This window comes from Leucopleurus acutus (assembly GCF_964270905.1).
Source record: "Leucopleurus acutus genome assembly, chromosome: 12".
In the NCBI taxonomy this organism is placed as follows: domain Eukaryota; kingdom Metazoa; phylum Chordata; class Mammalia; order Artiodactyla; family Delphinidae; genus Leucopleurus; species Leucopleurus acutus.
In genome coordinates this window covers 56,178,794-56,194,305 of record NC_139154.1, presented here as the reverse complement: position 1 = coordinate 56,194,305, position 15,512 = coordinate 56,178,794, and the positions used below count along the sequence as shown (strand labels likewise).

General features: G+C 39.1%; 1 protein-coding gene across 3 annotated transcripts in view; it reads right to left on the bottom strand.

The window, feature by feature from the left end:
* Nucleotides 1-15,512, bottom strand: part of CRIM1 (cysteine rich transmembrane BMP regulator 1) — a 208,316-nt gene that overhangs the window by 43,270 nt on the left and 149,534 nt on the right. For all 3 annotated transcript variants that reach the window (XM_082851850.1, XM_082851851.1, XM_082851852.1), the window contains exons 8-10: nucleotides 10,829-10,957; nucleotides 3,530-3,686; nucleotides 552-673 (exon numbers count right to left, since the gene is read on the bottom strand). In XM_082851850.1, the coding sequence (XP_082707976.1) occupies nucleotides 552-673; nucleotides 3,530-3,686; nucleotides 10,829-10,957 (408 nt within the window). The remainder of the gene's footprint in view (nucleotides 1-551; nucleotides 674-3,529; nucleotides 3,687-10,828; nucleotides 10,958-15,512) is intronic.

Below are 15,512 nucleotides of genomic sequence, written 5' to 3'. Positions count from 1 at the left end.
AGTGGCGCTGGAGCTGGGGTAAGGGCTCACACAGCTTCAGGAACATCCCTTGAGGGGGAAGTCCTGCAAAAGGTACTCCCAGGACTCACACCTATACACAACTATAGGCTGGCATGTGGTTATTCAGCAAAAGTCGACATTCTCAGGGAAAACTGTGTTACCAAGAAAATACACAAGCAGACTGTTTAGCCTCACCCACCCTCAAAGGGCTGTGAAAAGGGACCTTTGCTGTATCAATCGTCTCGATCCACTGCTGGACAGAGGGAGACTCTTATGGAGGTCAAGATAAAGATGCTTTAGGCTAACGTTCCTGAGACAAGTAAAACTGAAGAGCTAAGAAGTGATTAATTTGGTCAACGTGGGGCCCGTTCCTTTAAATTCTATTCTGAGCTCTTATTCCATTGAGATGAAAGGACAAGGGATGGTCCTCTAGAGAGTGACAGTGGTGTCAGAGTGGACAGCAATCACTGAAATTATTTCATTTACTTCCGTTCTTGGTTTCTGTGCCTCTGATTGCTCTGAGCGGGGAAGGGTTATGCGTTGGGACTTACCTCTGCACTTGCAGATAAGACAGCCACGACTGTCCTGCTGGAAACCCAAGGGGCAGATCTTACTGCAAGGGAGCTCTGGGCATTTCTTACAGCGACAGATGTCACAGCCATGCTTATTCTTCCTGGGTAATTAAAATTTTGTCAGAGGTTAGAAAATCCAAAAGTCTCAAGTGATGCCTAAGTGCTTAGACCAAGGGTCACTGAAGTGATATTCTCAGTAAGCAGAATGACTTGAACTTCTGCTCTCAAAACCCCCTGGAGTGATGCGTAATTAGCTCCCTGTGGCCATGACCACCACCCACCCATGGCCAATGGTTAGAACTGTCCAAGCACTTAGGTGCTCTAGGACGTGACTGTCAGAATCCCGATGACGTGACTGTTGATTTAATCGGGAAAAGTGGTACCAACAGTACAAAAAGATGAATGTGCAGCTCCAGGAAGAGGAAGATGAAGGATATATTGCTGGTCAATGTTGGAGGCCAGCATTAGGGCAGAAGTCCTTCTTCTGTCAGAACCACAGGCTTCCTCAGACGACCACATTCTCTTGAGAAATTTCAGGTGCTACTAAACATTTCACTGAGATATCTACAGAATTTTTTAGCAGATGGGAGAACTTAAGGATCCATAGACCTGGGAATGCTACGTAATGTTGTAGCATGTTGTACGTGTAGGCATCTTGTATATGTTGATGAAGAACAAAACGTTTAAGAAGTCCTGCAGTCAATGTTCAGTAATTACCTCATTAGTCAGAAAAGAATACCAACTGAAAAATGCTCCGCCTGTGGGGCATGACTGAAGCACGGAGGATAAAGGGAAATGGCTGGATGAACTTTTTTTTTCCCTTTAATAAGCTACAGTGCCTAAATTTTGTGTTGAGCAGAAAGATGATATTAAATAAATATGTTTATTAAAAGATCACCATAGTTTAAGTCGACAAAAAAATTCTTAGCAACAATTCCTTATTTTCTCTAAAAGGAGAATGACCCTGTGTATTACAAAAGGTGCTAACCTGCCCTTCTGTGTCTTCTGTCCACTACCTGCAGCTCCTCTCTTAGGCTCAACATCTCCTCTACAAGCTTTGCCCTAGTTGGGCTTCCTGGGCAGCAGAGAAGGCAGAGTTAAGTCTATTAATCCTTACGTTTCATCCCAAGGAGCCCTAAGTGGCAACAGTGGTGTTCAACTAAAAAAATAAACCCTGTTCTTTCTCATCTTGGACAAATTAAGGGGCTCTAAAAGAATATGGCCCCCGGGCTTCCCTGGTGGCGCAGTGGTTGGGAGTCCGCCTGCCGATGCAGGGGACACGGGTTCGTGCCCCGGTCTGGGAGGATCCCACAGGCCGTGGCGCGGCTGGGCCCGTGAGCCATGGCCGCTGAGCCTGCACGTCCGGAGCCTGTGCTCCACAACGGGAGAGGCCACGGCAGTGAGAGGCCCGCATACCACAAAAAAAAAAAAATGGCCCCACGGGAAATCCTTGGTATATAACTGCCCAAGTGATAAACTATAATCTGCTAAGTGAAATGAGAACTGAACACTAGGGTCTACGTATTTATATCAATATAATGAAAACAATGAATTAAATGAATGCTTCACACTCCTGTCATAGACTGTGCCGTTTCCAAGCCCTAACAGGGCTTTAACAGATTTGTTTGTTAACTCATTTATTCACCTACCTGTTCCTTCTTCCTTCTCCCATTTCCTTCTCTATATTTCTCCCTCAGAGGCTGTCCTTGAAACATGTGCTAGCCAATGCAGTACTCGTTTGCCTACAAGAGTCAACTTGGTCCTTCCTGAATGTGTTTACTGACAGGAATACCAACTGGAATCTATAATCCTCTAAGAGTTTTCTCTCCAAGGCGAAGTTTGGATGAATGCAGCCTTGGTTCTGAACTATCATAACACTGCAGCCAAGTGGTTGTAGGTACTATTATGATAATAATACTTCATTCTACATCAGCAGGTAAGCTAAGAAATAGCTCTACTTTTATTAATATCATATTCATATTTTAGGATTAAGAACAATGATGATTTATTAGTTTACTTGGGGAATTTTAAAGAATAATGTTCCCAAGCTAATTATCCAATTAAAATTAGAATTAAGGTTCCCCTCTTCCTGCTAAACTAGAATTTCTAAGAGGAAGAATAAAAACAATGCCTTTAAGATGCTGGGCAAGAGGTGATGGCTCTAAATCCCTTATAATTACTAGCACTATATAAACATATCAAATGGAAAAGGCAGAGAGACTAAACTGGAAGGAATCAAGGCAGGAATGACAAAGCAAAATTCTGAAAGGTTATTTTTAAGGAACCAACTTGATATAAAGACAGAAGTGGATTCTAAGACAGACACAAAAGTAACAAATGTGAAATGTCTATTTTCCCCCTAGAATAATCTGAATTTTCATGGGATTTGATTCAATAAAGAATATTTAAAAATACAAGTCATAGTTCTTATCACCAAGGAAATTCATAAGATCTACTGCTATTTTAAAGAATACTATAGACGTAGACAAGCATCAAGGTAGGACAGGGAGGCGTGGCAGGTAAGGATGCTCCATACTGCAAATCAGTAGCTGTCAATTCATCTTAAAATATAGATTAAATACGTTATCACAAAACAGTTGCTGCGACAGTGGTGCATAGTTGAAGCGCTTACAACACTGGAACCTCATGACGGTTCCATTCCCTTCGGCAGTGTCCAAAGGCCCTTGCTATGAGGAAATCTCACCTAACAGGCCCCAAGTGTCATGACAAGGCTCTAGCCCATCTTCAAAAAAGAGTAAAACTTGATTCTTATCTTTGGAGATACGGCCTTTCCCTGCTTTCTGATTCCTCTAGCAAAACAAGCCTAGATACTCTGGATTCAGTACATTGCTGATTCATTCAGAAACACACACAAAACAGCCAACAAAAAAGGTAAGAGACATTTCGTCAAGCTATAGATAATTACGAATACATCTTCTGAGTTAAGAAATACGTACAGATATCCAAATGGACAATACTTTTCACAGATTATGAGTCTGCACTTCTTGGGGCGTGGGCGGCACTGACAGATCTCACAGTTGTGGGCATCGGTTAGGAAGCCGAAGGGGCAGTCCAAGGTGCAGCCTCGTTTGAGGCCCGTGCAAAGTTCCTCCCCTGTGAAGACACATGGGCAGCACATTTCTTCCAAAGATGAAAGGAACAGAACATTTGACACTTGAATGCCTCCCCCTAATCTTCCAATCTTCCACCGATGTAAATTTCTCAGCTCTACCACAGCATCAGCAATGGTTAAAAATTATAGATTGTGCTATTTCATGGTTATCAAAACGTAACTTCATGTTTTGGTACTAATATACACAATAAAGTCCAACTCTGATAAACAGATTTCTGATCAAACCACTGATTACCATTTATTATTTAAAATGTGAGAAGTGGAAACTTACATCCCAAATTTCATTATGTATTTTTGCTCCTACTGCATGCCCATGAGAAACACATTCTTAAAGGTTCACACACGTTTACTCTTATGAGTTTTAGATGTTACCATATAATACTGCGTACCATATGCAGCATAAAGCATTGCTTACCCTTTCTTTAAAAGGTGTATCTCTAATAACATAATACAAAGTGAAATAATCAGTGTTGCAACTAGATATTTTTTTCCCTACCGCTGACAAATATCCAGGTATTTAGATACTTAGTTAACTGACAAAAAAAAAAAAAAAAAAAAAAAATTTATGTGCCAAAGAAATACCTAGATTAATGTTTAGCTATCCATTATTTAAAATGTTCAAACTCTCCCCTGTTAGCAGAATCTGGAGTGATGTTTAACTGTCCTCTGTTAGTCAGTTATAACTTATTATTGTTGAAGGGAAAAAAAGGAACAAAGAAATGGTGGCTGGCACAAGAAACTTCTATTAGCTTAATGGAAGCCTTGTAAATAAATTTTAAAAGGTGTGATGTAGGGCTTACTAGAGTAATATAGGCAACAAAAATGTTAAGGTAAATAAGAAAAGCATGCTTGGTGATGTAACTAAAGCAAATTGAGACGTCTGAATTAAATGCAGAATTTGAAAGATAATCAAATTTAAAGAAGTAGACATGATGATGGCAAAAGTATGGCAATGTTTGACTATAGTTCTGCGTGGACTGGTAAAGTGGGAAGCTGAGACTACTTTTGTTGAAATAATAAATAAATTTTATGTGTATATCCTTTAAGCATAAATATTGTAAATAATGCATAAGTTACTGGGAAAAACAGAACACATTTGTCCCCTCCACACACAAATCTTATAACCTAAAATTAAACCTTAACTACAATTAATAGGTGAAATGGGTTCATATTTTACATAAATATTTTAAGGTAGCATCTTTTGTGAATCTTAGCTGGCAATACTTGCATATTTAATTTGCTATCTTTTAAAAAGGATAATGTGATTTAAAGTATAATTTTCTACTTTGTCATCATCATAAACCTTTCATTACACATATTTAATATAACCTCGTGGGTCTGTATCATATTGTGAAGCAACTGATTACTAATCTGCATCCTTAAAAGTGAAATTCTAAATGGCTCATTTAAAATTTTGTAATTATATGACTTGAAAGGTCATCATTTTTCATCCTTTCCCATTATTAAGGGAATGACGAAGGAGGGAGAAGACTGTCATAGCCACATTTCTTTCTCTGACACCAAGATCTAAGTTGTGAATCCATTTTTCTATTGCGAAAATTTTAAGTCTTGAAACCAAGTAGATTATGTTGAGAAACAGATGAACTAACAACACTGTGAGAACATCCCTGGGGATTAAATTCCTTGAAACTCTTGAGTCTGAGCACCTTTGTGCCTTTATTTCTCTGGTCCTGTAAAAAAGGAGTTTTTCTATAATTTTTAATCTAGAATGGGCTTCATCCTTAATGAAAGCTGTTGCATCACTAAGTGTAAAAAATTTGATATAAACTAAGTTTGTCTTTACCTCTGCTTTGCAGTGGAAGGGAATTTCAAGCAAAGGCTGCTATGTGTGAACAAAAATACAGGACGTTCATAGACTTCGGACTGGCTGTGACATATTGGGCAGGTTGCCACAATGCTCCCTGGCTTGGGACTGCTCACTGCCCTGCTATCTCGTTTCTCCTCCCCAGCAGAAGGGAGCTCTAGGGCAGGGACCTATTTTCTTTATTTACACAGTCCAGGTGCTATCATGGTGCTCAGCATGGAGTGAGTGCTCAATAAATACTTGCTGAATGAATGAACCAATCAAGATTCTTGCTATTTACTCCTCTACCCTCATCAAGACTGCCACATTAACAGAAAAATAATGGGATGAAAAAACTTGCTGTTAGTACTGAAAAATTTCACAATACTGGCACTTGCTAAACATCTCCAAATACCACCTTCTAGCTTAGAAATAGAGAACATTAAAGATTTCAAGGTATTCCTAGATCCATGTATCAATTATGGATTTTTCTTCAGAGAAGTATAACGTCAAGGCAAACATTTACATAAAGAGCAGAACAGATAGATTAGAAACATCTCATTTATAGATGGGTGGGAGTTTTTAAGTTTGGTTGAAAAGTTTTAGTACATCACTGGAGGCAACCACAGAAAGAATGGTGGCTTTATGTTCATAATTTTTCAACATTATGACTTTGTTGTGATCTAAGAATGCTTTCTAATCCAGAGGGGAAAATTACCATTGAAGAGAAAGTGATAAATAATGGCAAAATACAGAGCCTGTGCATTATGGCTGGTCGATAGCAGCTATGCAGTAAACTCTCTGTTTATTCGGGAGAAAAAAAAGATGTTTTTGCTCCCAGGGCCAAAATGTGGCCCAACTGTGGGGAGCATCGTTTGTACAACATGTTGTAGTTGAACACCATGGAGCCTGCAAACAGAACACAGTGTAATGGTGCCCCTAGAGTTGTGTTGTGCTTCTCTGCTGCAGGACTTCACACTCTTGGGTTCTGGCAATTCTCAGCAACATGCAAGCAGTTAAGGATACCATGAATACAGTTCCTGAGACTGTTAAATAAAGAAGTGCAAGACTGCAAATGGTGGTCCCAATCTTGACCTTGATAAGTGTTTGTTCAGAGTAACAATGAAACGAAAACAGGAGCCTGCCTCCTTGTATATGATGCTGCGACCTTCTTTAGATGCTTGATTCAGATATATGTTTCATGAAAATTATGAAAGGTTTTTTCTCCCTGCTACCATTAATTTTCTATGTCTGCACTGGTTTCTAGTTAAAAGCACTATTAGTCCCTAGAATTACAGATTGTTAAAACTGGAAGAGCAGTTACAAATAATGTGATGAAATCCACTTGATTTAAAAATGTAGATGATAAGATGCTAAAAAAGATGGATGCCATTTAATTCACATAGATGTCATTTACTACATATCGTACCTATAGTAAGCTGAAATGTATTATGTATGTTTGACAGCAAACATTTTGGTTAAAAAGGAATGCTACTAACAGCTTGTAACAATGAAGTGTTAGATTTTCAGTAGCTTATCTAAATGATTTTAGTTTTAACTTTTGTTGCTATTATACATTCTTAAGCATTTTCTACCATGTTTCTTTTCTTTATTCTAAGTATGTCTTTGAATAAAGTTTAAATTCTCTATATGCCCTTGATGCATTACTTTGCTTAGCAGTGTTATAAGAAATGTTTTTTGTTACAGGTTAAAAAAGAAAAGCTACAGTATGTTCAAATAAAAGAATCCTGTCATATACCTTCCATGTTCTTTTGAAGGACGTGTTTCTACTGGGTTTTGATTTCAACCTTCAAGTGACTGTCTATAATATGCTTGATTATATTGCAATAGCATTACAACATATTAGCATATTCCAGTATTACCAACACATTACCAAGATTAGTCAGGGATAAGGTCCATTTTTAACTTTTTTGTACCCCTAGTTTTTGGTGTATAGTAGGCACTCAATAAACGCTAGATGAATGAAAGAAGGAATGAATGAGCAGACAACAGGCCAGTAACAGGGGAGAAATATTTATTTGGCATTGGTCTTATTTTAAGAAAGAAATATTGATGCCAGTGGTCTATATATACGTCTAACCCCTAACGGAAAACTTGGGTATAAATGGTTAGGGCCATTGCATGTGAAACAGGCTTTGGTGGGACGCAGAAAAATAACATAAAGGAGAGATTTAGACAAAATCCATACTTATCACGTAGCTGCAATGGGAAAAAGAATATACTTAGCTATCCTTCAGTACCAGGGACTTCCTTTTTTCTAAAGCTAGGTGAAAGAGAGTGAGAATATTCGAGGGTTAAAATTAAAAGGCAAAAGGAAAGTTATTTGTGTGCGCGTCCTCAGAGGACAGGAAGAACTGGAGGCAGGTTGGTGTCGGAACAAAGGAGGGAAACTGGGGGCTTTCCACGTCAGCTAGCTCTAGCTGACTCAGAAATGCATGTTATAAAACAGCTATCGTGTCAACAATTACCATATGTCGGGTAGTAAAGCTAGCTTTGCATTCACTAATTAGTCCTCAAAGCAACCCATTACTTTGGTATTATTACCTGCCCTTTACAGATGAGGACACAGAGGCTCTAGGAAATAAAGCAACTTGCCCTGATCACCCAGATACAAGTCAGTATGATGCCAGAGTCTGGGAGGAGAGCTGGGTACATACAGTCACAAGAATCTGACAACCGAGGATGTGGCAGTTTGATTTAATTTGACTCACCACCCAAAGGTGTCAAACAATCAGGACTGCTAATGGGAGGGGATGAGAGCAGAATGCTCTATGGCTCTGTCATATACTTTCCGTGTACTTTTGTGTATGATATAGACAAAATGACAAATTCCAGCTGACATAAAATGCAATGGTCTCCTGTACATATTTCCTCCTATGTGTTAATGAAATGGAGGTGCAAAGCAGGCAGTATGCATGGATGTTCCTTTTACAAAGCCAGAAAGCAACACTAACACAAAGACAGGCAGAGCAGAATTTTCCTGATAAGTCTCAATTTGCAAAAAGCCAGTCATATGCTTCTGACTTGCTTCAATGACAACTGAGGGAAATTGCTTCTTTGGATTTAACTACAAAGGGCTCATTGTGAATCAGCAGGGGTCTTATGTAGGTGTGCCCATGTGGCCAAAAGTTCATAATAACAAAGCCCAGGTGAAGATGGTAGGCAGGGTGATTAGGTACAATGAAATCTATATTTTTAGACTTCAAAAAGTTCAGAAAAAAAAAATAGGTATGCTCCCATGATCAGAAAGGTGTACAGCTCAAGAGATACGAGAAGGATTAAAATATAAACTCTTTGTGATACAATCACCAATTATCTTGGTGTCAAAAAAATCAAAGTTGACCATTTAAGCCAACAAATATGGCTGCCAAAGCAGCTCCCTAGTAAACTTGGCTTTCCAAAGGGAGGTATAAAAGGCAGATAGGTGTATAACAGGGACTGGTCCTCCTCTGAACAGAAACAAGTGTAGGAAGGCAGACAGTCCCCGATGGGTGGAGGCTCATGGGAAATTTAAAGGTGTAAACAACGATCATCACAACAACAGTTTGATAACCTCCGTTTCAGCACCAAGTCCATCCCACAGACAGTGTGATGGTAACAAGTAACTGAGGAAATCGAATTATGCAACTCCTACTTAGTATCTGTCTTCACCGAAAATATTCTTACAAAAGAAAGCATTGCATGATTAAGGTGAAGAGGAATACAGAGCCCAGGAAAACTGATAAATCAGAAAGTGATCATCTCTCTACATTAAGGAATTCTAACTCTCTGAGTCCAGGGTAATTATACCCAGAGGCTCATGGAGAACCTGCTGATTATAGAAGCACTGTCCATATTTGGAGACATCAGAGGGAATGGAAAGAGATTTCAGAAAACTAAAAGAGGCCAAATGTCATTTCAAAAGGGACAAAGGATTCTAGCACTACAGGAACTAAGCCTGACATTCACAACTGAAAATTCTGCAGAAGGAATGGTTAAACATGGGATATACGACATTTAGGAAAGAAAGCAGTGAATACCAGGAGCCAGTATAGGTTCATGAAAAACAACCCATACCCTACTAACTGCGTTTTATGTTTAAAGTAGGGTTTCCAGCAAAGGAATGTTGTAAATAGAATGTATTTTGATTTCAGATAAGATACAGATCAAGAGTTTCAAGATTTCCTTGTGGAGATGGAGCTGATATGTCGTCAGCTGAATAACTCCATAGAAGAAGTGAGGATTACGTTCAAAGTCATTTTGCAGGAAGGCATTCAGTGCTAACAGGGCTCTCTCCTTGGTTCTATACAATTTAATTTATTTTAGTGCAATGATTTAGATGAGGACATGTAAGTTATGCTTATTTGATATAAGCTGGGAGGCATAGATAAAGTATGAGGTCACATCATCAAGATTCAAAAATATCCCAACTAGTTGGTAAACGGTTGAAAACTCTCAGGGTAATTCCTGGTTAAATTTGGCCCTGCATTTATATCATTAAAAAAAAAAAAATCAAACGCTCAAATACAGAACAAATGAGAATCACCTATGTGCCTCTGATGTAAAAAGTACCAACTGGTTCTAGTTGCTTATAACCTCAGTGTTAGCCAACAGTGTATAATCCAAAGAGCAAATGCTCACTTAGACCACACAATAGCACTGCAGTGATCAGACCAAATTCTGCAATACTCTGTTTCTAGGCCACACATTTACATAAGGACCAAGAAAGTTCTAGAAACTATGTCACCTGGGGAATGACTAAAGATGTTTATTCTGGTAGAAGAATTAGAGGAATTCAAAATCGTTTTAAACATGAAGGGCAATTTTTTTTTCCAGTAAGAAATGCAATACACTGTATCACATTTCAGAGATCATGCCCTGGCGACATGATTGGAATCTACGTGGAAGAGAGCTGGGATCGAGAAAGCGGAGCACATTCTAAAGACTATGGCTGCCACACATGGAATGTGACACCTCTGTGTGAGTGACCTCCTTGTCACTGATGACCCCGGCAAGGGCAGTACTGAGAGCTCCCTGGGTGTTTGGAAACATGTGCTCCAGAGTTCCCAGGGCTTCACCCATGATGCAGCCAGATATCAAGGAGTATCTGAACATAATGAAATGAGGGCAAAAACCGGAATAAAGGAGCAGCTCTTTTTCTCCAAATGACCATGTGTTTATGTTAGATACACTTTTTTTTTCCTTCTTTCAAGTTGCTAAGGGAATGTCATGAATAGGAATGAAAGAAAAGATATTCAATCACATAATATGCTTTGACAATATTAAGCTCTGAAAAAACACAGTCTTCCGTGTACTCACTGTTTTTGCACTGACAAGTTCGACAACCATTGTGATCAAGTTTGAAACCATAAATGCAGTCCTTCTCTGTCAGGGTGCAGTTTGATGACTCTCCACACGCAGGTGGATCAATTGTGATGTAGGTTGGTTCTAATAATAAAGAGAGAAAAAAAAATCAATGAAACATATGATTACCTCTTAGATGCTATTCAATCTTTGAAATCCCACACTATGGTAAGTCACAGGGAAAAACCTAATCAGTAATCTTCATCAAATCCTAGACTTTTATACTTTCATAATGTTGTTAACCCCTGAAAAAGAAATATTTTTATTTAAACTTTTGAAAGTCCAGATGCTCTATTTCTTTACATTTGAGCAATTTATGCATTTTTGGGTACCCTCACCACTACAGAAGCAGACAAGAAAGGTTAAAATGAATTTAAATCGTTATTCTTCTATTTCCTCCTGATGTTTTCTGAGTTTATTTTTTATAACAATCAGGAAACAGCTTCCAGCTGTCAATTATCTCACTCTCCATTTTGCAATACTTCTGAAATCTATGAGCGACTTTTCGAGTTAATAAATCAGAGATGTTTCTGAGACTTTAAAACATCTGAATTTCTTTGACCTTTTATGTGACACTCTCAATTATTACAGATGACATGACGGATCACATCATCTATAGGAGTTTATACTCAGGGCTTTAGGGAGCGGGGGAGACAGACACAAGCATTCGGGAGGAAGAGAGAGCAGCCACCCTGAGATGAGATGCACAGAAGAAACCAAGGCCAGAGGTGATTTTGACCTTCACTGCCATGTTAATAATGAGGAATTGTTCTGGCCTAGAGATTACTGTTACTAAACAGTAATCACACACTTACGTAAAGTGTATTATTATGCGTCTATATAACATCTGAAGTGCTCTTCATAAATGCCTTCAAGTTTTGGATCACAATCGGAAAGAGATGGGTGCTGTCATTAGCCCTATTTTATGGATGAGGAAATCCAGCATACTGACTTGTCCAAGGTCACAGGGTTTAGTACATGGTGGACCCCAGATTCAAACGAGGTGTTCTGGCTCTAGGGTCACACTCTCAGCTTCTGTGCAATACAAAGCGCATTGTAATGGTACCTGTTTTGCAGTGATTGATAAGGGACAGTTTATACAATGTCAGACTGTGGAGAGAGTGCTGTCAAAGGGAACGAGGACACTGACGTATTTACGTAGCCTCTTTTCAACCCAAAGATACTATGAACTTCTTCAGAGTAAGCTGGTTCTCACAATATCTTTGTGAAGTGCTAAGTACAGAATGTCTCTACCTATGTTTTCACAAATGGAAAACATGAGGTGCAGAGAGGGTAAGTGGCTTATCTAAGTTTACATAGCAACCCAGTAGCAGGCTGGGAACAGAACAGAACAGAGGTGCCTGACCTCCTGTCCAACACTCTATCCATTAGTCCACACTGTCTTCTCAAGTTTCACCTCCCGTTACCATGGAAGAGAGACCAAAAATAAGTGTTTTAGGTGCCACTGATAAGATCAAGAGTTCTACATTTTTATCCACCTGCTAAAAGAGGCCAGTGATTCAACTCTTCACAGGTAGTGAGCAACTAGGACTTGTTAAAGAGATGCTTTCATCAGCATTCTCCCAGTGAGAGTACGTATGAAGACGGTGTAGCACATTCTCTATTTTTATTACAGCACAGTTGGCAGAACATCTCCCTGAAATTTTTATCTAAGACTTCCACTGCTGTGAAATTTCTAATTTCTTTCAACGACTAAAGTATCCTTTCTGACAGGTAACTATAAACATCAAAAAGTGGTTTAGTTTTAGTCAAGTTTTAAGACTTAGTGAATTAAATACAGTAGTGCTGCTTTCCTCCGTTCTCTTAAAATTTACTGTAAATATCAGCGGTTTTTAAACCTACAGTCTTTCCTTTATCACTACTCTTGTTACACATCCAAGATAATAATTCTGTTTCAGCCTTTAGCCATAAGACTGTGGAGGTTTCATCAAAATTATTCTAACCACAAATACAAGATAGAGCAGGGGACCTGGCTCGCGTCTCAGTAAACCATACCACAGATGATCCCATCGAAGGAGGAGTTAGGTCTACGTTCCAGAGAGTTAATAGCAAGGATCAGGGAAGGATTCTAAACTCTTTGTCCGGTGCTTTAGTGCATGGCTTACGGGCAAGGAAATGTCTTGGGCACATCTACGCAGACCCAAAGCTTGTATTCTTTACTGACATTTAAGTTTATGAGAAACTTTTGCCTTCAGAAAGTATATGATGGAAAAATATACATCTCGGCAGATGACACTGACACTGAAAATGCATCATAATCACAGGGCAGTATGGGATTTTATTTTCAGTGAATTTTAGGGATTTGTTAAGATAATCAATGGTGATGTGCATGCTATTTTTGGTACATATTATGATTAATGGATGGGATTAGGATTGTGCTCTGTGGCTAGAAAGTAAAAAAAAAAAAAAAAAATTGGGTTGTTTGAGGATCAGAACCACAATACTGACAGTCCCACCCTTTATCCAAATGACTGTATCCACTAGGTAGCCAGCTCCAGGGGTACGTCAAGCACACATTTCTTTAGCAGAAGAAATATGTTCAACATGTTTCCCTGTAACATTCAGGATAACAGCTTGAGCTAAGTTTAACAAATGGGAAAAAAAATGCATAGAAGGGCTATTTAAGTAGGTGCTGGTTCTACAACGCTGTGTTGTAAATATTTTAGGTAAAACAAGTCCTCCTGGATGTCTTCCAGGCCTCAGATGACGTGGCAGAATGCAAAGAAGCCAAACATTATTCTGTGCCTCTAAAATTAATATTTCCCCATTCATCGATGATGTACATTAGAGGGAAGAAACCAGAAAGTACGTAAGTTTCAAAATCTGACTCCCTCAATACTTACTAAAATAAAACACAGAAAAACTCAACAAAACCAATTTACTCTAAAGCTATTCAACTGCCCCTCAATAGATTAGGCTGAACACAACACTCATCGTGATACATTAAATGTAGACAGAAGTCTAAATTATTTTTAAAAAGCATTTTAACACTAGTCATCTCACTTTATTATGTTAAATAAGTATTCTTTTCCTTTTCAAATACAAAGTGGAACAAATTTTTAAAACTTTTTTTTTTTTTTTTTTTTTTTTTTTTGTGGTACGTGGGCCTCTCACTGTTGTGACCTCTCCCGTTGCAGAGCACAGGCTCCGGATGCACAAGCTCAGCGGCCATGGCTCATGGGCCCAGCCGCTCCGCGGCATGTGGGATCTTCCTGGACCGGGGCACGAACCCATGTCCCCTGCATTGGCAGGCGGACTCTCAACCACTGCGCTACCAGGGAAGCCCAAAACCTTTTTAAGGATGGTGGAGCATGTGTTTGGGGTACTTACTGCTGTTATCCTCTGTCACTGGAGTAACTGCTGATTTGTAACAGACACATATGCAGCCAACTAGCTGTCTCCTAACATTTTATCTAAAGTCATACATTATGTACTATTCCCTTTCATCATTCTCTCAACATTTTAGTGCTCAGTTTCCTACCATGTGAGGCCATCTCTATTTTAGAATTCTGTAAACTATAAATTGTTTAGCAAAAACACTGACATTATCATAAACGGATCTGAGAGTCTGCTTTCAGTCCAGTATATTAATATGTAATCTCAGAACTGGTCCTGTTACTAACATCAGGGCAGTCTTTTGAGAATGAAGTGCTGTGAGTCTACTGAAATTCAATTTCTTATTCTACATAATGAACACCAAAGTGAGACACACTTGATACCATCCTGAATGAGAGTATTTCAAATCAACATTGCATTTACAGTCCTTAGAGAATAACCAAGAGCTGGTTAGACTTTTTGCAGTTTCTATACAAGGAAGCTCTTGGTGGGGGAAGAGGTAAGTTTGAAGAGTCCAGAATCATGGTATCACAGTATGACTGTTTCTAATCCAAATAAGTAAAGGAGCTTGAGGAAGTGTTAGTGAAATCTGTGAAACGTGCACTGTGCTTGTGAGAGCAGCCTGAAATTTGCGTATTGGGAATTGTTATTATCCCACACATTCTTTAGTTTATGCCACAGTGCTCTGAATATGGAATATATCCTGATGGGTCTTGGCCTGAAGACCAGATGATCCTCATTTAAATCCCACTTTTCTGTGCTCTTAGATTACACGGGGGTACAATACTGACATGACATGCTAGAGAGTACATGCTCCTCTAGAAGGATGACGGCGATGCCATGTCCTTGGAGAGTTTGGTGATTATCAGTTGAACAGAGGTCCTGCTAAGACTTTTGGAGACAAATGCATCTGCCTGTTGCTGGAAGCAAAGAAAATGGTCTCCTTTTAAATTGGTTGGGCAGATATGCGTTAGTGGGCCTCTTTCAGAAGAGAGAAATGGTCTTGGATCTCCTCGTTTAGGAGAATGAGAAAATGCTTGCACAAGGATGGATTTGGTGAGGGGAAATTCAATGAAGTACTGCTTACAGGATCACCCTGAAATTCCATCTCATCTTGTATTGAATCAGCTGAGGAATTAAAGAAATACCTTAATGTCCTCCAAAGGAAGAAGGCTTGAAACAGCAGGAATTCATTGTCTTTGGCTACAACTATTTCTAAAGGGAACCCTGGAACCGCTTCTTTGTGGAGAAGAATTCTAGAAATATTTTCTGAGCCTAGAAG